The 27131-nt window shown below is 42.0% G+C and overlaps 1 protein-coding gene across 1 annotated transcript in view; it reads right to left on the bottom strand.

Moving 5' to 3' along the window:
• LOC308282433 (son of sevenless homolog 1-like) overlaps window positions 1-27131 on the bottom strand; it is a gene marked incomplete at both ends in the record, with an annotated part of 35597 nt that overhangs the window by 7889 nt on the left and 577 nt on the right. The window contains 16 exons of the mRNA XM_080722778.1: window positions 5090-5175; window positions 6567-6762; window positions 7633-7749; window positions 10771-10880; window positions 11899-11961; window positions 12054-12171; window positions 13981-14143; window positions 14842-14961; window positions 17278-17527; window positions 17618-17721; window positions 18468-18581; window positions 20155-20236; window positions 22622-22764; window positions 23647-23725; window positions 24870-24996; window positions 25418-25605. Coding sequence (XP_080578904.1) covers window positions 5090-5175; window positions 6567-6762; window positions 7633-7749; window positions 10771-10880; window positions 11899-11961; window positions 12054-12171; window positions 13981-14143; window positions 14842-14961; window positions 17278-17527; window positions 17618-17721; window positions 18468-18581; window positions 20155-20236; window positions 22622-22764; window positions 23647-23725; window positions 24870-24996; window positions 25418-25605 — 2060 coding nt within the window. The remainder of the gene's footprint in view (window positions 1-5089; window positions 5176-6566; window positions 6763-7632; window positions 7750-10770; window positions 10881-11898; window positions 11962-12053; window positions 12172-13980; window positions 14144-14841; window positions 14962-17277; window positions 17528-17617; window positions 17722-18467; window positions 18582-20154; window positions 20237-22621; window positions 22765-23646; window positions 23726-24869; window positions 24997-25417; window positions 25606-27131) is intronic.

Consider the following 27131-nt stretch of genomic DNA (forward strand, 5'->3'; position numbering starts at 1 on the left):
CAGTACAAAATGGGCTTAAAAAATGTGAAAACTTTGCACCTCCACAGAGCTCAACAAACGCGTCCTACTCGGTCGCCATCTTGTCGGAACTCCTCCTAAAGTGACAATTTAAGTACTTTTAAGACCCTTTTAATACTTCTAAAATAAAATAATAAACTTTGGCCATTATTGTCAAATGTTAGAGGCAGAAATAGTGAAAATAGCAGATCTACATGCAGATCTCACACTACCTATTGGATAGTAGATATTTTCACAATAGAACCGTGTTATACAAAATCTTATGCTTCAACTCTTATTATACAACAAGTAGTCGGGCTCTCAATGGAAAACAGGCTCTCCAACCGTGCATATAACGAGCACTACTGCACTGTCTCTCAGTCTCATCAAGTAAAGAAATCAGCTGCGTTTGAAAGACAGCCAGCGCTCCTCTCTCCCCACAGCATACTAGGACCACTGTTGTTCTTAATATACGTAAACGACATGTCATCTGCTTGTGACTGCAATCTGTTTCTGTTCGCGGATGACTCGGCTCTCCTAGTCTCAGGCAGAGACATATTGCAGGTTGAAAAGGCCCTTAACTGTGAACTAAACATGATCTGCACCTGGCTCAATGACAACAGACTCTCAATTCACCTAGGTAAAACTGAAAGTATCCTCTTTGGATCTAGTCAGAAACTTAGCCTAGTTGAGAACTTCACAATTAAACACTGTGATTGAAAGAAAAAAACACATCTGCTACCTGGGTTGCATCCTGGAGGCTAACCTATCCAGTGAAAAAATGACTACCAAGGTAATCAAAAAAGTCAACCAACGAATTCGTTTCTTGCAAAGGGTTGCCCCGCTGATCAGTATTAAATCTCGAAAGACACTAGGAGGAGCTCTTATTGGGCCCCTCATTGATTACGGAGTCCTTGTCTGGTATCGAGACGCCCCAGCTGCCTTAAAGTTAAAGCTCCAAACAGCCCAGAACAAACTAATTAGGGTTGTGCTTGGTCTTCCACCTCTGACCCACCTTACCGATCATCACCACGAAAGCGTGGGGTGGCTCAAAGTAGCTGACAGAGTACAGCATCTTGCAATGGGCCTGGTGTACAAGATTCACTACACCTCCAAGATACCCATGTACCTGGCAAACTACTTCTTAAAGGTCAAGGATGTTCACGATCACAACACCAGAGGCAGCTCCACTAATCATCATCAACGTAGATTTAACACTAAACAAGGCGCTAACTCGTTCTCCTGCTATACCATCAACATGTGGAACGCCCTTCCACAAGCCTTAAAGGAGAGCAAATCCCTAGCCTCCTTCAAAATTGGTATGAAAAGTCACCTTCAGACAGCTGCTACCCGAGACTTGTAAATAGACTAAGCCCCCATGCTCCCCCCCCCCCCCCCCCTTTTTTCTTTCTTTTCTGCCTTTGTATTTGATGTTATGCTTTTGAAACTGATATTATCCTAGATAAAGTATGTTCTATCCGTCTGTCTTTCAATGTTATATGAGATACTTAAAGTGTGGTTCCTGTGGAAATAAGCCTCGGCTTTCTAGGATCTCCTTTTAGTTGACCTTGTACCAGTGATTTGTACTGTCATGAAACTGTACTTTTTTCTATTGCAAACTTCTAATACATTCTTCAATCAATCAATCAAAAAACACTATGCTAGGCGGCTAGGCTAGCGGTTTCCATGTGACGTTCAGGGACATAGAAACTAAATGTGGCATTAAAACATTACAAATATCTATCGAATATCTTAATTACAATTAATCGGGGGATATCTTTAGAAATAGTGTCAAATCCTGGAATAAATTCCTTACCAAAAAAAATCTTCACCAATGTGTTTGTAAAGGTGTCTAGTAACACATCTCACAAAGACTGAAATTCAGTTTCCCTAGGAAAATCTGCTAGGGTAATTCTGGGTCTCATTCACTCACTATACACTATATTATAGGGGAAAAAATCACTCCCAAAAAATATGCTTTAAGTGGAATGTGAGGGGTCTAACTAGGTGTTTTTAATTATTCTGAATCCATTGCAAGCATTTGTTTTGCACCAAAAAACATTCCTTGGGCTAGAAATGGACCCCCATACTACTGTGAAAAGTGATGACTCATCACTAAACCATCATTTTATGGTCTGTTTTTAGCCCAATGAATGTTTTTTTTGTGCAAAACAAATGCTTGTAATGCATTCAGAATAATTAAAAACACCTAGTAAGACGCCTCACATCCCACTTAGGGAGGGGTCATTAATAATGACCCCCCCTCCCAAGGAGGATTTTAGGGGAGGGTCATGCTATTTTGATTTTAATCTCGGGGAGGGTGATGCTATTTTAATTTGAGTGTCAGGGAGGGTCATGCGATTTTGAATTAAAAAATAGTCCAGATTTTTATAGGCCTATATATATTTTACTACAGCGTTCCTTTCAATATTACTATTATTATAGGTGCATCCCTAGAAATGCCCCACAGTCACTGCAGTTAGTGAATGAACTAAAGTGGCTGTGTTTATACTACAATGTATTTTCCTAAAACAATGGAGAGCTGTGTAAGGCAGCAACAATGGTTGTCAGAACTGTATCCCCCTCCCTAAAGTAAAAAGTGAAATGGTGCTAAAAAAAATAATTAACGACCGCTCGTTGAAAATGCGCATTTGACCCAGATTTGATCACAGGCAATCAACAGCACAAAATGAATGGCAGCTGTTACAACCCTTCTCTTTGTTGTGCACGTGTCAATTGTTTTATCTGTAACCTAGATGTCAAATAACCTGTTCTCAACCTGTGAGAACTTCTCACCTTTTTTGTGATGTCCACGTTGACTTTTACACTAGCAGCAGTAGGCTACTCACTGTATGTTACTTTAGTTTGGAGGGTGTGTTAGTTTATATTTGGAAATGTGTTTTTGGGATGAAGTGCAGCTGGGATCTCAATGCATCATATTAGCCTATTCATTATTGTTCATTGCTGCTGCCGCCCGCACCCGTTTTGAAACCTAAAATAAAATCCTAATTATTTACAGTAAAAAAAGGAAGAAAGAAAATAAAATTCGCAATGCCCACCCAAGTTTAGGTTTTAGGCATAATTTTACTGTTGTAAATATCATGTTGTAGGGGAGGGTCAATCTTTTTTATTTTAATGCTTGGGGAGGGTCATTGATTTTTCCCCCAATTGAGAGGGAGGGTCATGGCATTTTATAAAGGGGCTTATACATTTTCTCCAGTAACACCCCTCAATAAAAAACGACCCCTCCCTTAAAGCATATTTTTTGGGAGTGATTTTTTTCCCCTATAGTATAGTGTATAGTGAGTGAATGAGACCCAGAATTACCCTAGCTGTCAAAGATTTTCCTAGGGAAACTGAATTTCAGTCTTTGTGAGATGTGTTACTAGACACCTTTACAAACACATTGGTGAAGAAATGTTTTGGTAAGGAATTTATTCCAGGACTTTTTAAGATATCCCCCGATTAAATGAAATGAAGTTGACGTGTTCTTTTTTTTAAGGGCAACAGTTGTATAATCGCAATATTACACTCGAGGGTGTGCATTATCACGGTTATCTGGCACTTCAGCCCTGCCTACGGAACTCGCCTGTCGGCTCGTTCCTGCGGCAAGGCTGTTCTGCCAGATAACCGTGTTAATGCACACCCTCTCGTGTAATATTGCTTAACTCATACAGTGCCGCCGGCCACAAGGGGCGCTAGAGTGCCAGAAATTTCTCCATAGACCTTTGCTCTAGCTTCCGTCGACACTGTCCCAAGTGCCTTGGGATTTCACTCCAGCCAATGCTATGGGTGACGATAGGAGGAAGCTAGCTGACACGTAGCCAAAATGCTAACCCATTTAGAAGCCCGATCTAAAGCTATTTCAGTCGCAAAAAACTTTTTCTTTGGGTCTGGGAACACAATCCGGAGAAAATCCTGTCTAAAGATGTGATTTATCATTGGAGTGGGCGGCGCGATGCGGCCGTTAGCGCGACTACGGCCCGTGGATGGCCGAGTCTAAGTCCCGGCCATGGATGGAAATTTAGACCGGGGCTTCGTTGAGGCCTCCGATTAAATAATTCATTTTATTAAATATCCTGAACTAGTTCGGGATAGGCACCCTGGCATACGTCGCGCCGCCGACAGTATATATTGAGGTTTTTTTGGGGGGCTCTAAACTTTATTTTAAACCATTTTCAATGATAAATCGTCTGACCATCTAGCGTCTCTCGTTGGCTAGCGCTGGACGAGCCGGGTCCACCCACGTTGCTCCAAGCAGCTCGGGGTAAGTAAAATAGCAAATAAAATATTGTATTGGATTGAAATAAAGCCGAACTTGTTCGGGATAGGCACTGTAAGGGTTAAAGGGATATTCCACTTTCAACAGGGAGCAGTGGTAGGGCCTCTCTCCACATACAAACCCATTGTAACTTCAAACTCCATTTTAACCATGATAGATTCATTAAAAACACCCATTATTTTTTCTGGTGACTCATACTACCCTCCTAATACGTGAGCAGGTCATGTTTTTTCGATAACTTTTTTTCATTTATTTGTAATAATTATTTGGGAAAATGGAAAAAATTAAATACAAAAAAATAATTATTAAAAATAAATGAAAAAAGTTATCGAAAAAACACGGCCTGCTCACATATTAGGAGGGTATTATGAGTCACTAGAAAAAAATAATGGGTGTTTTTAATGAATCTATCATGGTTAAAATGAAGCTTGAAGTTACAATGGGTGTGTGTGGGGAGAGGCCCTGGGCCTGGAGGGCCTGGTAACATTTACATCAAATATATAAATATTCAATCAAGCTAATTAAAAACTGTTCAGGGTGTTCATAAAAGCCTGATTAGATGATAAAATTACCAAAAGTTTTTTTGAAAGTGAAATATCCCTTTAAGTACTCTGACATGGTTATTTGGGGGTCATGGCCTGAAAAGGTTGAGAACCACCGTAACTAGGACAACAGGTAAACAATGAACCTAGCATCTGCATAGCAAACTAGCAAGAGTTCACAAGAAGGGACTCAAGAGGAGAGGAATGCTAGGTTTGAGTCTGAAGAGGTGGTTGTTAGGGGGTGTCGTCGGTAACCATGGAAACAAACCTTCGAGGGGGAGGAGTCGGGTGGTCTGCGGGGCGGGACAGGGGGCGGGGCCGGAGGCGTGACATCATCAGACCACCTGAACGAACCTGAAACATTTCACCATGACAACACATGCTGAGTTTTACGTTTTGGTAAGATTGACGATCAAATGTCATGTAATAACAGTTTAATTCATATGTTTAACAAAGGTGTAGCTATCACTATACATCGCTTTATATTTTTTTAACAGTTAAGTTAAAGTTTTACAATTGAGATGTGATCAAATTGACGATCAAATGTCTTGACTAATGTACAGTATCCTGAACAGATCCTCTTTTTCGGCGGAATTTTATTTTAGGATCACAGATGTTTACAAAAGTTTATTTTTTATTTTTTTTTTAAACTATAATTTTTATCCCACGATTTTGCAACCCATTTTTTCACCCAGTGCCAATTGCCTATGTAATCCTGGGCTCTGCTCTCCCTCTGCCACGCCTGGGGAGACAACGGACTGACCTCATGCTTCCTTCAATGCATGAGTAGCTTCCTTCAATGCATGAGTAGTCCAAAAGTTGTTTCTTTTCACCTGACAGGTGGGATTTTCCCCGGGATGGACGTAGCGCATGGAAGGAACACGTTATTCCAACCAGTTCCTTTCCCCTCCATCAAGCGCCCCGGCTGGCCAGGGGGAGGCATTATTGAGACCAGGATTACTGCATGTTTTTGTGAGGGTATCAACCCTAGGAGACACGGGGCGAACATGCAAACTCCACACAGAAAGGCCCTATCGCCAACCCCACCTAGGGTGTGGGCGCTGATGACGCGGAGGGAGAAACACGCCCCCAGCACCCACAGTGTCCCCCGGCGGGAATCGAACCCAGGACCTTCTAGCTGTGAGGCGAAGCGCTAACCACTGCGCCACCGTGCCCCACAAAAGTTTAGTTAATATGCATAGAGATGTGATGTGATAAGATGACGATCAAATGTCATGACTCATGTAACAGTATCCTCAACAGATAGAACAGATGTTTTCTTATTTTTTTTTACTTTATTTTAGGAACACAGATGTTTACTAAAGAAAATGTCAACCTTTTTTAAATAAAAGTATACAACTCAGTTGAGGCATATTTCTGCTGGCATGTGACTTTTTTTGTAGGATATTATATTGTGTTTCATATACACCAAATGTACATTCTCAATTTAACGTTGAAAAGAAAATTAAATGAAGTTCATTTTTTCTATGTAACTTGAAACTTTACAAGTTACATTTCTCCAGGGGTAGAACTGTAACTTGATCAAGTTACTGCCATGTTGAGTTACTTGTAACTGTACAAGTTACGCTTTCAAAGTAACTTCCCCAACACTGTGTGTGTGCGTGTGTGCGTGTGCGTGTGCGCGTGCGTGTGTGTGTGCGTGTGTGTGTGTGTGTGTGTGTGTGTGTGTGCGTGTGTGTGTGTGTGTGTGTGTGTGTGTGTGTGTGTGTGTGTGTGTGTCATACCAGAGTTGGAGGGGGAGCTAGGACCCAGGGGAGAGGGAGACAGGGGGGTGAGGGGGGTGAGGGGGGGGTCAGAGGTCGCGACCCCGTCAGTGACATCGCTGTGGCTGACCCTTGACCTCTGACCTCTGAGTGAGGCCGACCTGGCGGCCTGGGGGCGGAGTCCTGGAGACTTCAGAGGACACGAGTACTTCTTGCTCTGAGGAGAGGAGTAATCTATTACTATTACATTACTATTACATTACTAACCCTAACCCTATAAATACATGGTGTTTATTATTAAAATACTTCTTACTCTGAGGAGGAGAGGAGTAATCTATTACTATTACATTACTATTACATTACTAACCCTATAAATTCATGGTGTTTATTATTAGAATACTTCTTACTCTGAGGAGGAGAGAAGTAATCTATTACTATTACTATTACATACTAACCCTATACATATATGGTGTTAATTATTAGAATATACTTCTTACTCTGAGGAGGAGAGGAGTAATCTATTACTATTACATTACTATTACATACTAACCCTATAAATAGATGGTATTTATTATTAGAATACTTGTTATTCTGAGGAGATATGGCCACTTGGCCTTTGGTGTTGTCTGAGGGTACAAAGGTCAAATGCCCGGGCAGGAAGGCCATCAAATAAAACAATATTTTAGTCCATTGAAAGAAGAAATTAAATTTAAGGGTAGGGATGGTTTTACAATCTGATCATGCTCAGCCAAGCACCAATCATAGATATATATATTTTTTTTTTACTTTTTTTTGCCACTGGGCGGCCCCCTAGCCTAGCGGCCCACCGGGCAAATGCCCTGAGTCCAGTAGCACAGCCAGATTCCTTTCTACTGGTGTAACATTGGTGGGCATGGAGTCAAGACAGTTTTGCCGAACAGGATGATTTCTGGCTTGTTAGTGTTGAGTAGTAAAGGTTAGCAGACATCCAGTTTTGGAGGTCAGCTAGATAGGCTTTTAAAGAGGAAAGACAGTTGGGGTTTAAAGGTGTAGATACAGTAGGTATATAGGTATATAGATACGGTAGATAGGTATATTTTATACATACAAAGCGGGGGAGGGTCTTGGTGTGTCGGGGTTCGATCTCCAGTGACTTGTTGAACAGATAATCAGTGAACTCCTTCTCCTGCCTGTCCTCCATGGGGTTCAACCATTCAAAGAACCTCTGAGAGAGAGAGAGAGACATAGAGACAGAGAGACAGAGAGAGAGAGAGAGAGAGAGACAGAGAGAGAGAGACAGAGAGAGAGAGAGAGAGACACATTGAAACTATTCACGCTGAATTTTGTAAATAAATATAAAAAACCCAAAGAAAAACCCCTGATTGGTTCATATCAATCTGTCTAATCAAAGACTCAGAGCATCTGGCTGCACTCACTGTGTGATTTTTATGCTGTACAAATGTTAAACGGTGCAATTATAAAGCACCTTTATCCAAGGCGCTTTACAGAGATTGTGCATTACATTCACCCATTCACACACACATTCATACACCGATGGCGGAGGAAACCATGCAAGGCACCAACCTCCTCTTCGGGAGCAACTAGGGGTTCAGAGTCTTGCTCAACACTAAAGGTCCGTACACACCGGCGAATTAGCGAAGCGTCGTGAATAAGCGAACAAAAAAGGCGAAGAATTCGCGATTCGCCTTTTTCCATACACACCAAATAGCGAATAGCGTATAAAATTAGTTACTAGTTACCTTACTTTACTTTAAAAAATATAAATCAAAACAAAGCATTCTGGAAAGTCAGTTACACTTGTTTTTTTGTTTTTTTTAGGGGGCTTCAATTAATGACCTTATAAAGAGGAAAGACAACTCCCTGTTATTGTAGCAATTATGCATAGAAATGCAGTGGAACAAAAAAGCTAAAGATATGTTTAGAAATGGCATATATATTCATTGTAGCCTTTTTCAAACCAAGTTCTGCACTTATCGTCGTGCTGTGCAACACTGACTAGTTCTCTGAAGGCAACAGACTCAAAGGTTGCGATGGAAAGCATCATTGATCAAGCATGTTTCATATTTAGCTAGCACTTGCATTACGTGGCTTGGCAATCAATCTGTTTGGTTCACTCTGGGTGACATGCTGTGGCGATTTTGGTGGAGTAGATTTTAGCGCCATTTATCTCCACAAAGTTAAAATAATGTTTCCAAGTTGCAAAGCTGCTGTTGTCTCGAGCTCTCGCCAGCATTTGGAGACACGAGTACTATCCTCTCCGTCTCTCTTCACCGCGTGACAATGTGTGTGCGCTTGGCTCAGTGTCAGTTTGTGTGTATTTTTTAAGACCCGCCCAAGGCCGTCTCTGATTGGCTTAGCCTGAAGCTTTAACCCAGGTCAACCAATCATTGCTCCTCTACAGCGCATCATGTTAGTGTGCGAGGCCAGGCACGTCTTTCACTTGACTATGAGAGTTACCACAGACAGGCAGTTTATGACAGGCAGCAGACAGGGAGGCTCCGCTGCTGCTCTCAGTCTGCTCTCCGCTGCGCAGAGAAACAGTTCCTTTGGACCACAGAAAGTAACAAGTAACTAGCCACTTTACACCACAGTAACTAGAACGGCGTTCCTGAATGGGAAAGGTGGAGTTACGTTATTAGTTACCGAGAAAAGTAGTTTCGTTACCTAACGCCGTTACAAGTAACGACGTTCTTCCCAACACTGGCAGCCACACACACAAGAAGTTCCCCTCGGCCTCAATGCACAGGGATGGTCTCTCGACCATGTCCCCTCTCTCTCTTTAAAAAGGATAGAGTGAGCTTGCATTGATACGCAGAGAGAGGAGTTCACCAGCGTATGTTCGCTAAATTCGACACAAGGGCGAATAAAAAACAGACGACTTTTCGCTTTTTCGAAATTCGCGTTTGGTGTGGAAGCTTCCATTGTCTTCATAAGGTTTTAAAAAAAGCTAATTATACACTAATTCGCCTCCGGTGTGTACGGACCTTAACTCTGGGGGAGCCCAGGATCGAACTGGGAACCCCCTCTAGAACCCTCTGTGTTCTAATGAGGGTTTCACTACCCCTGAGCCAATGCCGCCTCGTATTCAACATGACAGCCATTTAAACAAACATTATTATTATCTCAATACATCAATTACAATGTAGGCATTTATATGGAGACACAGTAAAAAGGGTAAACACATACAATCAGTAAAGAATAATACATTGATACAAATTATAATAAGATAGAATGCACAGTCCTTTTGACTATGCATTCAGATAGATAAATAAATAGACTTGAAAGTCTGAAATGTGGCATGGAGTATCCTGACACATGTGGTAAGTAGCAGAATAGGACTTCGGGACTTGCTACCTTTGAACTTTTTGAATATAACCTACTACATCACCCAACTAACACAAAAATATATACTGTCGGCTTGACAAATAACAACAAAGATGATTATTTTCCAGCACCATTATGGTGAATATCAATGCCTCACTCTCCGAAGATAAACTTTCTATCTTGAAAATTACTCTTTCTGTTGCTAAAATTCTGCACTATAGGGTTAGGGTTATAAACTATAGGGTTTTAATTAATTGATTGATTGATTGATTGATTGATTGATTGATTGATTGATTGATTAGAAGTTTGCATAGGAAAAGGTACAGTTTCATGACAGTACAGTTCACTGGTACACAGACAACTAAAAGGAGATCCCAGTAAGCACTGGGACCCTTTATGTATCTCATATAACATTGAAAGACAGACGGATAGCACCAACGCACTTTACCTACAGTATATGTGTATGTTGGTACTTTTTTATGTTTAGAACGTTTTAGATGAATTGCACACGTCACATTATCTCACATACATACTTGTGTTGGGGATTATTACATGTTGTTTATGTTGTTTTTAGTTTTAGGACCTTTCATGTTTCTTAGATAGGCTTGATGTTTTTATGTTGCACTGCAAGTGACTGAGGGGGAACGATATTTCATTTTCTGTAGGTATGCAAGTATATGGAGAAAGTGACAAATAAAGGTGATTCTGATAGAACACAGTTGAGAAAGGTTTGAAAGAGAGAAAATAGAATCTTCAGTCTGTAGCCTAATACACTATCTTTAGTGTGTGTAGACTATAGTGTGTACATTGTATCATTAGTGTTTTTTTTACCTTCATAGAGGGTTCAGGTATTGTGTAGTGTGTAGACTAGTGTGTATATTGTATCATTGGTGTCTGTTACCTTTATGCTGGGTTCGGGTCTCAGGCAGTAAGGCTGGTTCTGGTACTGTTGGATTTCTCCTGTGATTTCTGCAACTTTGCGACGTTTACTGAAGTTAATGAGGTCTTTACCTACAGAGACACAACACACATTGTTAGTACACAACACACATTGTTAGTTAACTCATTAATAAAGTTAATGAGGTCTTTACCTACAGCCACACAACAACACACACTGGTAATTAACTGTTAATTAACTCATTAATGAAGTTAATGAGGTCTTTACCTACAGCAACGCAACAATACTCAATGTTAATAAACACCAATTTATAAGCTCACAATACGTTTTATTTAAGCACGTATTATTTAATGATAAAACTATATAACGAATAGTTATATAGTTATCTGTGGTTTTATCAAGCCACAGAAAAAAAAAAGTGCGGTCGTCGCCATCGACCATAGAATTAAAGTGACGGCAAGTCGGCAAACCTTCGCTAATAATATGGGGTTGTGAGATCAAAAAGCTTGAGAACCCCTGCTCTAGACCAATCAGTGAACGGAGTGATAGACCAATCAGTGAACGGAGTGATAGACCAATCAGTGAACGGAGTGATAGACCAATCAGTGAACGGAGTGATAGACCAATCAGTGAACGGAGTGATAGACCAATCAGTGAACGGAGTGATAGACCAATCAGTGAACGGAGTGATAGACCAATCAGTGAACGGAGTGATAGACCAATCAGTGAACGGAGTGATAGACCAATCAGTGAACGGAGTGATAGACCAATCAGTGAACGGAATGATAGACCAATCAGTGAACGGAGTGATAGACCAATCAGTGAACGGAGTGATAGACCAATCAGTGAACGGAGTGATAGACCAATCAGTGAACGGAGTGATAGACCAGAGTGAAGGGGAAGATGATGTTGAATCTCCAACATCGTCAAGTAGGAATTGTGAGCGCGATCTACTTCCGGCCTTCAAAATAAGAGACTGGCCGCGGACGGAGAAAGCGAACGGCACCCTGGACAATTAACCCTTTCACGTCGGCGGCACGAAATCGGTTAAAACATAATGTTGACAAATGGAGATAATAACTGTTAAGTGAATTATCTTGTTTTCACACGCATAAACAAGGTGTTTGTTACCATGACAATGCAGGAAGTCTGGATTCCCTTCCTCTGTCTTCAAGATGTTGGTCAAATAGATTCCTACAACACACATACACACACCACATAGACACCCATTATAAACATATACACACATATACACATCACATACACACCCATGTGATGGAACGTACCAAAGAAGGGAACGCAGGGGGGGTTGATGGATCTGAGCTTCAGAAGGTATTTCTTGTAATGATCTTCACTCAGTTCATGAGCCTCTTCTAGAACTTTCCTCTGACGACCCGGAATCATCTGTTGATTAAAAACACATAAATTAACTCATACCATGCCAAAAAGATTTCTATAATAAAATCGTCTTTTTAACTATGGCCTTCCCTGCCAACCGTCTTTTATCGTCTTTAAAAAAAAAAGTTTTTCAAAAATGTTTTTTGGACCTCCAACAATGTACTAGGCATGATCGCGATATTGCATGTTTAACCCCCATACTAACCCCATCTTTCAAACATGGCAGCCATGTTTGTTTACATTTGAAGAAAACAAGGGATCCTGCAATCTCCTGAATGCCTGAACGGATTTCCAAGCGGATTTTTTTGTTTATAAGCTGTTCAACGCGTGCACATGCATAGTGCATGAACAGCGTGCACACTATTTTTTAACCCTTTGTACCATTTTGGTGGCGAAACGGCAATATAAGAGGTCCCACTTTACATATGGCACCGACTGTGTTAACATTTGGACATGTTAAGTGTTGTCCAGTGTTTTAGGCCCCTATTACATTAAAACGGGCTTCACTATAAACGTAATGATTTATAGTCGTTTGTGGGGGGTCATTTAGACGAAAATGGCGTCTTCGGGGGGTGAAACCGTAACAAAGTGAAACCCCCTTTGAAAGTGGAAAAGGTAAAAACGCTTTGTATCTCCCGCTTTCATCTAAATACCGTAAACGCAGCAAACCACTGAAAATGGAAAGATGTGGGACGTCCTAGGGCTGTCACGATTAGGAATTTCTCCAGATGATTATAATTGTCATACAAATAATCGGCGATTGATATCGTCTTTTTCCCCCCCTTCATTTTATGCCACTATGATAAATAGCTTTGAGCTCATACTCATACTGTACCTTAATGAAGAGCAATTTAATTGCTTTTTAAACATCAGTTCAGTGGTGTAAACTGTAAAGTAACTATTAAGTACATTTATTTGTAGCCCTAATTTATACCGTAGCTATTTGAAAATAGCCCATCTACAAGCTCACAACACCGCGTCGCGGTGCGTTGTGAAAATAGCCGATCTACAAGCTCACAGCGCGTCGCGGTGCGTTGTGATAATAGCCGATCTACAAGCTCACAACGTGTCGCGGTGCATTGTGAAAATAGCCGATCTACAAGCTCACAACGCGTCGCGGTGCGTTGTGAAAATAGCCGACCTACAAGCTCACAACGCGTTGCGGTGCGTTGTGAAAATAGCAGACAACTGCAAAAATAGCCGACGCTGAAAATAGCGACAGTAGCCTATAATGTTTATCATGACACGATCCAACATCTATAGCTCGTCGCCGTCTGTGTGTAATCATCATCATCCCCTCCATAAGCTGCAGTAAAGGCATTGACTCCAGTCCTCTGTGTTGAAACGAAACGTGAAGTGAACGCCTTTTTCTGTATCGTATCATAAGGAATAAATATAGTCCCGGGATGTGTATGGTACATGTGTCTGTTCCGACCGTCTGGAACAAACTTTTTAAGCATTTTTAGTTAGCCAGCCAGCCAGTCTGCCTGTGCAGTGTCGGCAGTGCGTTGTGTTGACTGACTGAGGAGGACTTCTTTGCTGGCTGCTAGGAAGTAGAACGGAACTTGGGCAGTGCGGTCATGGCGACATGCGCCACCTAGCGACCTGGCATGCAAATTACCGCGTTTAGGGACAAATTGCGTTTTCATCTAAAGACCACATAAAAAATGAAAACTAAACGGCTCTTAGCTGTTTACAGTGAAGCCTGTTTTCATCTAAAAGGGGCCTTAGGGAAGGGAGAAGATCCTTGTGTGTTAGTGTTGTTCTGTTGTGTCATACTGCATGAGTGTTTGTTAGAGTGTGTAGTTGTGTTACCTGGAAGGTATGGTCCAGACGGTAAACAGGTGAAGAGTTCATGGCGCTGACGACCTCCAGAACTCCGTTGAAGTTGTTGAGTTCCTGGAAGACCTGGAGAACATCGATGATCCTGGAGACCACCTGGACCCTCTCCTCGATGTTCTCTGTCTCTACGATACACCTGTTAACGACATGTTAACGACATGTTAATGACATGCGACCAATTAGCATATATTTTAGGCCCTATGCCGGCCCAAAAAACAGAAACTCTATCACAGATTGAAAGTAATATAAATTAAACAAAATTATCTTTTTTTTTTTCTTTCTTTTTTTTAACCGAGTCTGGAATGGAAAAGGATTGATATATTACCGGTATTATTTTTTTCCTCTAGTTTTATTTATGAAAATAGACAATCTACAAGCCCACAACGCCTTGCAGCATGACATGTTGAGAACTTGTAGATCTGCTCCTTTATGGCGTGGCAAACGGCATGATCGTGGAACATCTTTTTTGCAAGTTTTGCAATGGGCTGTTGGGTCTGCTGGCTGAGGTTGGTGCTAGTAACCATAGTAACCATAGTGTGAGGTTGGTGCTAGTAACCATAGTAACCATAGTGTGGTGAGGTTTGGCAGTAGTTATCTTACCTCTCCAGCCACAGTGTGAGGTTGGTGGTGTTATCTTACCTCTCCAGCCACAGTGTGAGGTTGGTGGTGTTATCTTACCTCTCCAGCCACAGTGTGAGGTTGGTGGTGTTATCTTACCTCTCCAGCCACAGAGTGAGGTTGGTGGTGTAATCTTACCTCTCCAGCCACAGTGTGAGGTTGGTGGTGTTAACCTACCTCTCCAGCCACAGTGTGAGGTTGGTGGTGTTAACCTACCTCTCCAGCCACAGTGTGAGGTTGGTGGTGTGTCGGATCATCTTCAGCAGGTTGGGTGAATTCAACTCTTTGTCTTCTTTGGTCCAAACGCTGCCCACCAGCTCCGACGGCTGCACCGCCCTGTGGGAGGAGACAGCACAACCAATGGTGTCAGCTCGCCAGTCGCCACCATTGGTGTGTGAATGTGGGAAGCGAGGACGCTGGCGTTGACTCTTCGCCGCTTCACCTCCCAATGTATGAATGAATGAATGGACCGTTGTCAAGCGCTTTGAGTTCGCAACTTGCTTAGAAAAGTGCTATAAAATGCAATCCATTAATCACCCACCAATAAGCACACACTCTACCAAGACTATTCTCTTGTCATTTAGATGAGTCACTCTACAAAGACTGATTGATTGATTGATTGATTGATTGATTGATTGATTGAAGTATTTATTTCCTATGCATTTTGCAAAGGAAAAGGTACAGTTTCATGACAGTGCAGCTGTAAAAGGAAACTCAGGTAAAGCAAGGCTTATTTCCGTTGAGATCCTTCTCTTTAACTCAGGCCAGTTCACTGGTACAAGGTCTACTAAAAGGAGATCCTAGAAAAGACTAAGCTTATTTCCATAGGAAACCATTGAAGTATCTCATATAACATTGAATGACAGACGGATAGAACACAGTACTATGCAGTAGAAATGTATTAGAAAAGCAATTGCAAACAAAAGAACAAGAAAATTAAACTATAAAAAGACAAGTTATTTACAATAGGAGGGTCAAAGGGAGGGTAAGGTTAAGCTAGGTTTGTTGCTACCAGTTTCGAGCAGCTGCCGCCTGTAAGTGGTTTTTCAGGGCGGTTTTAAGGGACGTTAGGGATTTACTCTCCTTTAAGGCCTTCGGTAAGGCGTTCCACATTTTGGTGGTATAGCAGGAGAACAAATTTTACCTTTTGTTTGAGCTGAATCTGGGTTGAACACTCATCTATTTAGATGAGTCGTGTAGCATCTAAAATATACAGATTATTATTGACTGACTGTTCCCTGCATCATTATTATTAATGCTTCCTGCTTCCTATGAAATGATTAATTAAACCTGTATAAGTCAGACAGCAGGGTCAGCTGTCTATAAAATGATTAACAGGGAGTTTATGCAAATACGGTTTTCAGGACGGCTCGGTACAGCTGCTCTGACGCAATCGTTGTAGCAGTCAAGATCGTTAACACTTTCCCAGCCTGGCCAGAATGGCTTGTCTGTGGACTAGCTGGAAATTTCTATTATTGTATTATGATCTGAGACGTAATCCAGTCCGTATGAAGCCCCCATGTCAACTTTTATCTGATCGAAAACATCACCGAGAGATGCTATGCTAACGCCTCCTACATTGATTTGAAAGTGAACGGGAATTTGGCTATAGTGAACGAAAAGCTACCAGAAGCACTTCCGGTTCAGACAGTTGAGAGAATGATCCTTTTAGATCAGTCGAAGAAGAGACTGAGGACAGCTGCCGATCGTTTTTTTTTTTTATCATTATCATTTATTTTGGTTTTAATGACCTAGTACGGAAAATTCCGGTCGGCTAATTTGAGTACAGAAGAAGTACGGTTTAATCCGGTTTTAACATTAAGTGGCTCCCCGTGGCTGAGAAAGAGTTAGGCAAACAACCGTTGGCAACCCTTTTACCGAACTCTTTGTTCCCATGGTGACGGCTATGCAGCAGACGTTGTAGACGCTACGTGGAAAGGTAGCTTCTGCCGTAGTAGGAAGGGCTGCGACGACAAGCAGCTTTATCTATAGAGCACTGATCCATGTCCGGTTACAGGAGTGGACTGCTGTAGCCGTCATTGCTTAAAGTCCCTAATGAATGATTAATGAACGATTCATTAATGAACGATTCATTAATGATTAATGAATTATTGATTAATTAAACCTGTATAGTTCAGACTCCAGCATGGTTAGGGTTAGGTTAGTCTGGGATCACTTCACTTTACGGGGTTTGATCCGGTCGGGAGCGGAAACCACTTTACGTCATGTTGTAGTCCTAGACGGACTACACTTTGGCCGGAACTATCAACCGGATTCAGTTTTAACCCAAAATATTCCCCTGCACCCAAGGACATAGTTTTAGGGCCTACCTAATAAACACCTTGATGCGGCGTAGTTTTGCTTTAGAAAAATTCGTTTGGTATGTGCATCTTTTAGTCCAACTCGTAGCGACTGGCAAGACTACACTAGGCTTCTCAAGCATTTTAATAGGGATTGGAGAAACAAACGGAGGGAACCAAATCAAAGCGACGCCGCTTCGAGTGGTTTCCGCGCTTTAGGCGGAAACCAAACGGTCTGTTGTGAACGAACACCAGGCTTTCTCCCCAGAAAGCCTGGTAGGCGAGGTTAGGGTTAGGTCATGTTCTAACCTGTACAGTTCAGACTCCAGCAGGGTGAGGTGAGGGTTCTAACCTGTACAGTTCAGACTCCAGCAAGGTGAGCTGCCGGGCGATCTCGATGGGGTGAAGGGTCATGAGGTCGAAGGTCTCCGCCTGACCCGGGCGGCTGAGGTGCCACTCTATTGGTGGAGGGGCCGCCTCGAAGGTGATTGGTGGAGGAGCCGCCTCGGAGGCGGTGCTGTGGGCGGGGCCTGTGGCCTGGGCCGCCTGCTTCCTCTGGATGCTCTTTGTGATAGACTCCACCCACTTCCTCATGGACTTACCTGGACCAGCAGACATACAGACTGGTAAGTATATTCATATAAATAGTAATACATATGTTTATATACAGTGTATTATATATGTATTAATACCTCTGACCAGCGCTATGAAGTCCTCCAGCCTCCTCAGTAACAGAGAGTCTCTCTCAAAGTCATAGAAGTGATGTTCAACCCAATGACGACACACGTTCAATACTCTGAGAGGAGAGGAGAGGAGAGGAGAGGAGAGGAGAGGAGAGGAGAGGAGAGGAGAGGAGAGGAGTGGAGAGGAGAGGAGAGGTATGTTACATATTTCAGTTGGACAGGTTGTACTGGATATATACCAGTAAGACTCCCTAATCGGGAGATAAGCGACCATCAGGTCGCAGCGTGATTTTAGGGCAAAATGTGTAGTAGCAGTGTCCAAAAATGTGTTTGAAAAAATCGGCCTGATGGTGGAGCTATATGGGACAGATCCATGTTGAAGACATGAGTGTAGACCAAGTGTGTACCGATTTGTGTGATTTTAGGACAAAATCTGTAGGAGCAGTGTCCAAAAATGTGTTTGAAAATATCGTCCTGATGGTGGAGCTATATGGGACAGATCCATGTTGAAGACATGAGTGTAGACCAAGTGTGTACCGATTTGCGTGACTTTAGGGCAACATTTGTAGGAGCAGTGTCCAAAAATGTGTTTTGCAAGAATCGGCCTCATGGTGGCACCAAAAGAGGGCCATGTGAGAATTGAGGTAGTGGTGGAGGTAGTGGTTTGGCAGGCAAGGAGTGTGTGTGCAAAGTTTGGCATGGATTGGGGCAACGATAGCGGTGATATGAGAAGAGCAAAAGTGTGATGTGTGACTGACAGACTGACAGACAGACTGACAGCTGGTGGAGGTTTTGATGGTAACTGCGACCTGACGGTCGCAATAATTGTATATGTATCTATATGTATATGTTTATGTACCTCAGTTGAACAGGTTGGACGAATTCCTTCCTGAATCGCTTGAGTTCTGAGCTTTGAAGTTCTGCGTTCTCCAGAGTCTCTGTTTCACTGGAACCTGGTTCTGGAATGTCAAACCTGGAACAAACACAACCTGTTTAATATAACTAGTGAAAACCATCATGTTTATGGTTCTAGAATGTCAAACAGGGAATATGATGATGATTATGATTATTCATGCCATTGACGAGATATGTTTTTTAACTTTTTTTTAATCGCCATTTAATCGAGTCCTCGCTCTTGTCCCACCTCTGAAACATTGTATCCGGTTCCCACTAGGCCAGATCCGACTATTCCTGTATCTGTCAATGCTATTGACGTCCAGGAAGGTTTGATCTCGGCACCCCCCCTTTTTTTGCAGTAACAAGAGCCTAGCAATGGAGTGGATTATCGCTGTCGCTTTGTTTTTCACCCAGCGTTACAAGAGATCAGTAGGTATAATAGTTAGGGTACATACAGCCCACGTAGGGTTAATGGCAAATGACAAAATAAACGCATTTTCTAATTTTACCTCATGCATGGACTAAAGCTGCATTGCTTTTATTTTGAAGTGTTTTATTAACGTACATATTAATGGACGCAATGATGTTGTCTCAATAACAAGCAGGTGGTCAGACTGGTCAAGACGATCTGCCTTACCTTACCCATCAAAAAAGTCTTAAGTGGCAAAAAAAAGAAAAGTCGATGCCGAATGCCGGGTTTTCAACAAAGATTGGACTGCTAAGTATTTATTTACTGTTTAGTTTGCGGGGAGCACATCTTGCGGGGAGCACAACCTTTTGTCCCGGCCCTCCACAATATTTTCTGTTGTTCATTTGTCCCATTGAAACAAATATTGCCCACCCCTGGTATAGAGTATGAACAGTACCTCTCAATCAGACCACCCCTGGTATAGAGTATGAACAGTACCTCTCAATCAGCCCTGGTATAGAGTATGAACAGTACCTCTCAATCACCCCTGGTATAGAGTATGAACAGTACCTCTCAATCAGACCACCCCTGGTATAGAGTATGAACAGTACCTCTCAATCACCCCTGGTATAGAGTATGAACAGTACCTCTCAATCAGCAGGTCCTGGTATAGAGTATGAACAGTACCTCTCAACCCCTGGTATAGAGTATGAACAGTACCTCTCAACCCCTGGTATAGAGTATGAACAGTACCTCTCAACCCCTGGTATAGAGTATGAACAGTACCTCTCAATCAGCTGGTATAGAGTATGAACAGTACCTCTCAATCAGCTGGTATAGAGTATGAACAGTACCTCTCAATCACCCTGGTATAGAGTATGAACAGTACCTCTCAATCACCCCTGGTATAGAGTATGAACAGTACCTCTCAATCAGCTGGTATAGAGTATGAACAGTACCTCTCAATCACCCTGGTATAGAGTATGAACAGTACCTCTCAATCACCCCTGGTATAGAGTATGAACAGTACCTCTCAATCAGCTGGTATAGAGTATGAACAGTACCTCTCAATCAGCTGGTATAGAGTATGAACAGTACCTCTCAATCACCCCTGGTATAGAGTATGAACAGTACCTCTCAATCAGCTGGTATAGAGTATGAACAGTACCTCTCAATCACCCCTGGTATAGAGTATGAACAGTACCTCTCAATCACCCCTGGTATAGAGTACGAACAGTACCTCTCAATCAGCAGGTCCAGCAGCTCCTGGGGCTTACAGAAGGAGCGGTACGTGGTCAGAAAGGTTCGCACGAAGTTTGGATCTGAAAAACACACATAGGACACATGCTGATACTAGCATTTTAATTTTTGAAGCGGTGAAAACCGCTTCCTATGAGTGGCTTTGTGTGTATCACGCCCATATATGGTCATTTTAGTCCAGAATGAACAGACTTTTTCAAAAACAGAATGTCCGTTTAATTACCATATATGGTGATCTCAGTCCAGAATGAAAAGGGTTTTTCAAAAACACAATGTATGTCACCTCATGTCCATATATGGTCACTCCAGGCCAGAATGAACAGGTTTTTCCTGTCCTGTACGTGCAAAATATCAGTCCAGAATGAATAGGCTTTTTCAAAAAGCAAAATGTGTGTCCCATGTCCATATATGGTCATTTCAGTTCAGAATGAATAGGCTTTATCTGTCCTGTACGTCCAGAATATGTGTGCGGTGTCCCTCCCGGTCAGATGAATGGATACTTTGAGGATTGGTCAAGCTTCACATGATAATTTGGCCTTCAGGTTTTATCTGTCTTGTACATGCAATAGGTCTCACCTATTGCAGCAATGACAAATAGCCGCATAAGAGCAAAAGCAAAGGCACAATAAGAATATACAGATGCTAACAGAATGGTAAAAAGGAGCATTAAGGCAGACAAGAGTAAATACATTGAAAATCTAGCAGAAGTTGAAAAATTTAGTAGGCCACAAAGAAAAACTGAAATAATTATAGAGGGATGCAGTTGACAAACAACTAAGAGACCAGCAAGCAGGACTTTTTATATATTTTTTAAAAACCTATTATACCGGCTATCATACCGGCTCTCCAGACAATTCTATACTAAGATTCACCGATTCACTTCTAACCAAGGTTTGATTTTTTTCCTACAGGTTTTATCTGTCCCGTACATGTGTGTCCCGTTCATGTCCATATATGGTCATTTCAGTCCAGAATGAACAGGTTTTATCCGTCCCGTACATCCAGAATATGTGTATAGTGTCCGTCCCGGTCTGATGATTGGATGATTAAAAATGTCCAATGAGACCATACTTTGAGGATTGGTCAAGCTTCACGTGACAAGGTTTGATTTTTTAATGGAGAATGGAGCATATTTTTTTGCAGATACTCTAGCAGTAGCAAATGGCAAGAAACCACTCCCATTGAAAAGCAGAGTCCATCATCATAGGACATAGGTAGGTTTAAACTGAAGAAAAAAAAAAGTCAGAGAAGGTCATAAAAAATAGCAAAAATAGCTGATCTACAAGCTCAATGTTCTGGCAATTCACTGGAAATCTACTGTCTTGTCAATGCCAGGACGTGTTAAGTTTTGAAATGATTAATCTTACCAGTGTACATGTGGAAGGTCAGTCTCTCTATCAGCTTACACACCCATTTAGGGAATAAAACTATTGAATGCTTTAACCAGTGAAAAATAGCAGATATACAAGCTCACAGCGCGGCACCGAGTGCCGCGCTGCGAGCTTGTAGATCTGCTATTTTTGAAAAAGTCGTGAAAATGTGTACAAATCTTTGGAAATATGTATTTTTAAAGCGAACGTTTGTAACTCAAATTTTGCTTCTGGGTGGTCCCTGGAACTAAATATTTTGAGATGGGGGGTCCGTTTGGGGGTCCTTCACATGAAAAGGTTTGAGCACCACTGACATAGTAGTCTCTCGAGAACAGACTAACTGAGCACCAGTTAAGTGAAAAGGACCTTTTCTTTGACGATGGCTGGCCAGATTGCTGACATATAGAAACATAGAAGGATTCAAAAGACACTTATAGAATCAGGTCAAAATTCGAATTTTCACGATTTTTCAAAAATAGCAGATCTACAAGCTGCTTGTATATCTGCTATTTTTTTAATAGTTAAAGCATCCAATAATTTTAGGCCTAAATGGGTTAATGTATTATTATTATTATTATTATTGTTATTATTAACTCTCCTACTGCCAGATTATTTATTTATTTATTGGGTCTGGTGCCATCAAAAAGCGGCTTACCTTTGCAACGTTATAGTAGATAGACAGACATTTATTTATTTATTATTTTTTTTTATTTTTTATTGTGCAATAGTGCACTTTGGTCTGCCAGGCAGCAGAGGGCGGCGTCATGCGAGAATGAATGTGAATTTGCCTGTTATGTGTTGCCGTACATTCAGACCAGTCACTGGCCACAGAGCCTTACAGCCAGAGGAAATCAACAAGGAAGTGAATTGGTCTCCGTTGATGTTAACGCATAATGGATTTTTTACACCATCACCGCGGAAAATGTGTTTACAGTACACGGCGGCGCGACCCCTCATCAGCTTCAACAAGGTAAACGAACGAACGAACGAACGCGAACGAGCGCCGTATTGGCGCGGAGGTCTCTTGAGAATTGGGGCGAACAGGAACGTCCAAAGCAGTAGGGGAGTTAATCTTACCAGCGTACATGTGGAAGGTCAGTCTCTCTATCAGCTTACAGACGGTTCCAGCCTTAATGATGGGGATTCCAGACTTCTGCAGGTTCTCCTCAAACAACACGTTCTGCTCCGAGTCTGGTTCTGAGAACCTGTACACCTCCTGTCTGGAATCAAACAGAACATATTACTACTACTGTAGTCTGGTTCTGAGAACCTGTACACCTCCTGTCTGGAATCAAATAGAACATATTACTACTACTGTAGTCTGGTTCTGAGAACCTGTACACCTCTTGTCTGGAATAAAACAGAACATATTACTACTACTGTAGTATGGTTCTGAGAACCTGTACACCTCCTGTCTGGAATAAAATAGAACATATTACTACTATTACTTCTACTACTACACTACTAATAATAATAACTAGACTTCAAGGCGTCAAGGATGTCCACAATTACAACACCAGAGGCAGCTCCACAAATCACGTTCAACCCAGATTTGACTCTGAAAAAAGGCTCAAATGTGTTCTCCTGCTACACCACTAACATGTGGAAGGCCCTGCTACACCACTAACATGTGGAAGGCCCTACCACAAGCCCTAAAGGAGTGCAAATCCCCAACCTCCTTCAAAATCGCTCTGAAACGTCACCTACAGACGGCTGCTACTCGAAACCTGTGAATATCTTCTATTTCCTTTTATGTTATTTCCCTTTTCTTTTTCTTTTTTCTACTTTATGACAGATTTTCCCCCCTTTTTGTTATTGATGTAATCCTATGCGTATTACTGTGATCTATCCGTCTGTCCTTCAATGTTATATGAGATACATAAATTGGTTCCTGTGTAAATAAGCCAAAAAGCTTACTATGATCTCCTTTTAGTTGACCTTGTACCAGTGATCTGTACCGTCATGAAACTGCACTTTTTCCTATGCAACCTTCTAATCAATCAATCAATCAATCAATCAATCAATGCACTGGGTGGGCATTGAGCAAACACAGTGCCAAAAGTAGGCTGACTCCTCATTGCCTGATTGGTGCCAAACAGTACCTGGGGAGGTGCATGAGCTCCTCCTTCTCCTCAGTCAGGAGGCGCTCCAACGTTCTGCCGTACTGAAGAGACACCAGAGCTGAGGAGAGGAGAGGAGAGGAGAGGAGAGGAGAGGAGAGGAGAGGAGAGGACTCACGGTCAGGTCATGTGACAGGTCATGTGACATGACTGAACATGACTGAAGTGTCGTCCCGCTGTCCGTCCGTCCGTCAGTCAGTCAGTCACACGTCACACGTCACACTTTTGCCCTGCTCATATCTCCGCAACCGTTGCCCCGATCCATGCCGAATTTGGCACACACACTCCTTGCCTGCCAAACCGCAACCGCCACCCAGCAATTCTCACATGGCCCTCTTCTAGCGCCACCATGAGGCAGATTCTTGCAAAACACATTTTTGGACACTGCTCCTTCAATTTTTGCCCTAAAATCGCGCAAATCGGTACACAGTATGTCTACACTCATCTCATCAACATGGATCTGTCCCATTTAGCGCCACCATCAGGCCGATTTTTTCAAACACATTTTTGGACACTGCTCCTACAAATCGGTACACACTTGCTCTACACTCATGTCATCAACATGGATCTGTCCCATTTAGCGCCACCTTCAGGACGATTTTTTAAAACACATTTTTGGCCACTACTCCTACAGATTTTGCCCTAAAATCACGCAAATCGGTACACAGTATGTCTACACTCATGTCATCAACATGGATCTGTCCCAAATAGCGCCACCATCAGGCCAATTCTTTCAAACACAATTTTGGACACTGCTCCTACACATTTTGGTCTAAAATCACGCTGCGACCTGACGGTCACTTATCTCCCGATTAGGGAGGGAGTCTTACTGGTTTACTGCTTTCTATTTGACCACATTTAGTGTTTTAGATTTCAGTGGTTAGGGGCATGCGTGCAAGTGGCTAAATATGTATTTTTAGACACAAAAATCTCTTCATTATTGCTTACAGTAACACTACTAGCCCCTATAAGTCACATCTGCCCATGAAAGATTGCGGCGCATCTTGGGAATGGGCTTATTGTGTGAAAAGCCATATTTAGCCACTTGTACGCATGCCCCCACCCACACAAAATCATTAAAATCTCTAAAACTATAGAAAGAAGTAAAGTAAAACATTTCAACACTCATCTTTTATTTTCTTTGATTACAATCTGTTGTCCTTTAACCCTTCGTTGTACTGCAGTTAACCCTTGGTTGTACACACCTGCCATCCATCCGGTCTTCTCCTCGGCCGTCTTGGCGGAGAAGACGACGCTGTTCCCGTCTTTCAGCGTCATCTGGAAGGCGTGCCGATACTCTCCCTCCTTATCGTCCTTGTCATCGATGGTCACCTAGTGGCCCGTCAGGGGTATTACAGTTAGATAATCTCCTTGTCATCGATGGTCACCTAGTGGCCCATCAGGGGTATTACAGTTAAAATGACTTATACTCACCTTGTGATGTGGTTTTCAACACTTTCAGGGCGCGACCCCCCACAATAAACATAACGTGAACTGGGGACCCCCCAAAATAATCATATGTGAACATTTTAGGCTCTACCCTACCCTAAATGTCTGGTCGGGATCGGGTATGGTTGGGTTCGGGCAGAATTTGAGATCTCTAGAAGGACGATATCAGTCACAATGTGTTAAAGTGGAGTTTGAACTACGGGTTAGAACATTATAAAACTAACCTTGCGCAGGAGGAACTTCATAATAAAAGCCTCTACTAACCTTGCATAGGAGGAACTTCATAATAAAAGCCTCTACTAACCTTGCGCAGGAGGAACTTCTCTTTGAGGCGGTACTCTGCGGAGCTGGCCCCGCCCGCTAGGCGTGGCCCGGGGGCGTGGTTAGTCTTACAGCACACCATGAGGCCGTCGAACAGGAAGATGTGACGCTCATGTTTGGCTCCGACCCGGCTTAGAGTTCCCTCCATTATGAACTCATTACAGCACTGACCTGTTAATTACATATGTAAATTACCTCATTAATATGTAAATGACCTTTAGAGTTCCCTCCTTAAAGGGCCACTTCACCACTGGGACAACCCTATCTAGATATTTTAGATAGATACCTTTATTATCCCAAGGGGGAAATCCAGTTGTCCAGTAGAAGCACAGCAGTATACAGTTATTTACAAAGTTACAGAGACGTAAGAAAAAGATAGATAAGAGGGGAAAAAAACAAAAACAGCATTTTGCATCATATGATGCAATACGCATCACTAGTACATGCTGAAATACTAAAATATCTAAAAACAAAGATTGAACACAAAAGATAACTCAGGATTGTGTTGATCGTGTCCCAAACAACAATAAAATAAGATAGGGTTGTCCCAGAGGTGAAGAAGCCCTTTAATGAACGCATTCTAACACTGAACTGTTAATAACATATGTAAATGACCTCATTAATATGTAAATGACTTTTAGAGTTCCCTCCATTATGAACTCATTACAACACTGACCTGTTAATTACATATGTAAATGACTTCATTAAAGGAGTAGTTCACCCCCAAAATGACTTTTTTTCTATTGATTACTCATGCCATGGAGAGTAGAGTTCAATAATATTTTTTGGTTTTTGTCACATTCCTAAGACAAAAATTAGTAAATAGTAAATTTACCCCCATTGATTCCGGATGGTGACCCGTTTCGAAACGGGTCACCATCCGGAACGAATGGGGGTAAATTTATTGTTATCACATTTTTGTCTTATTTACCATCGCCTTTCCCAGCTGACCTTGAACCTACTCTTGTTTTTATTCTTTTATTGTTCTTAGATCTCTTTTGTATCTTTTATCCTAGTTTTTTTTTCCTAATAAAGTTGTTGTTTTTACCTGCCATTTACACACACACACACACACACACACACACACACACACACACACACACACACACACACACACACACACTTAGTGTTGTAAAGCGACTTTGAGTACTCAGAAAAGCGCTATATAAATTCCAGCTATTATTATTATTATTATTATTGTTGTTGTCTTAGGAATGTGACAAAAACCTAAAATTATTATTGAACTCTAGTCTCCATGGCATGAGTAATCAATAGAAAAAAAGTCATTTTGGGGGTGAACTACTCCTTTAATATGTAAATTAACTCCTGGTTGTCCGTGAACAGCTAATCTCTGGCACCGTCGGGCCGTTGGCAGTGAAACTGTACGCACTCCCTGGATGCCAGAGCAGAACCTCTGACTGGGCCTGTTATAGCGCCACCAGGAGGCCTATTTTTTTACAGCATTCCTACAGATTTTGTCCAAATATCATGCTAATTTCTATAGAAAAACATGTTTTTCAGATTCCATCCTGATTGACCGTTTTGAACAAAATGCCTCAAATCATGAACACAGAGTGTGATTTCCATGAAAATTGTTATGTACACATACCCACTATAGGCCAAGGAAGAAATGCCGCTTGAACATTTTCAAACCAGCCTCAAGGTGGCGCTATAACAGCTAGGCCGATTTGTGTTTT

This window comes from Nannobrachium achirus (genome assembly GCF_963921795.1).
Source record: "Nannobrachium achirus genome assembly, chromosome: 3".
Classification (NCBI taxonomy): Eukaryota; Metazoa; Chordata; class Actinopteri; order Myctophiformes; family Myctophidae; genus Nannobrachium; species Nannobrachium achirus.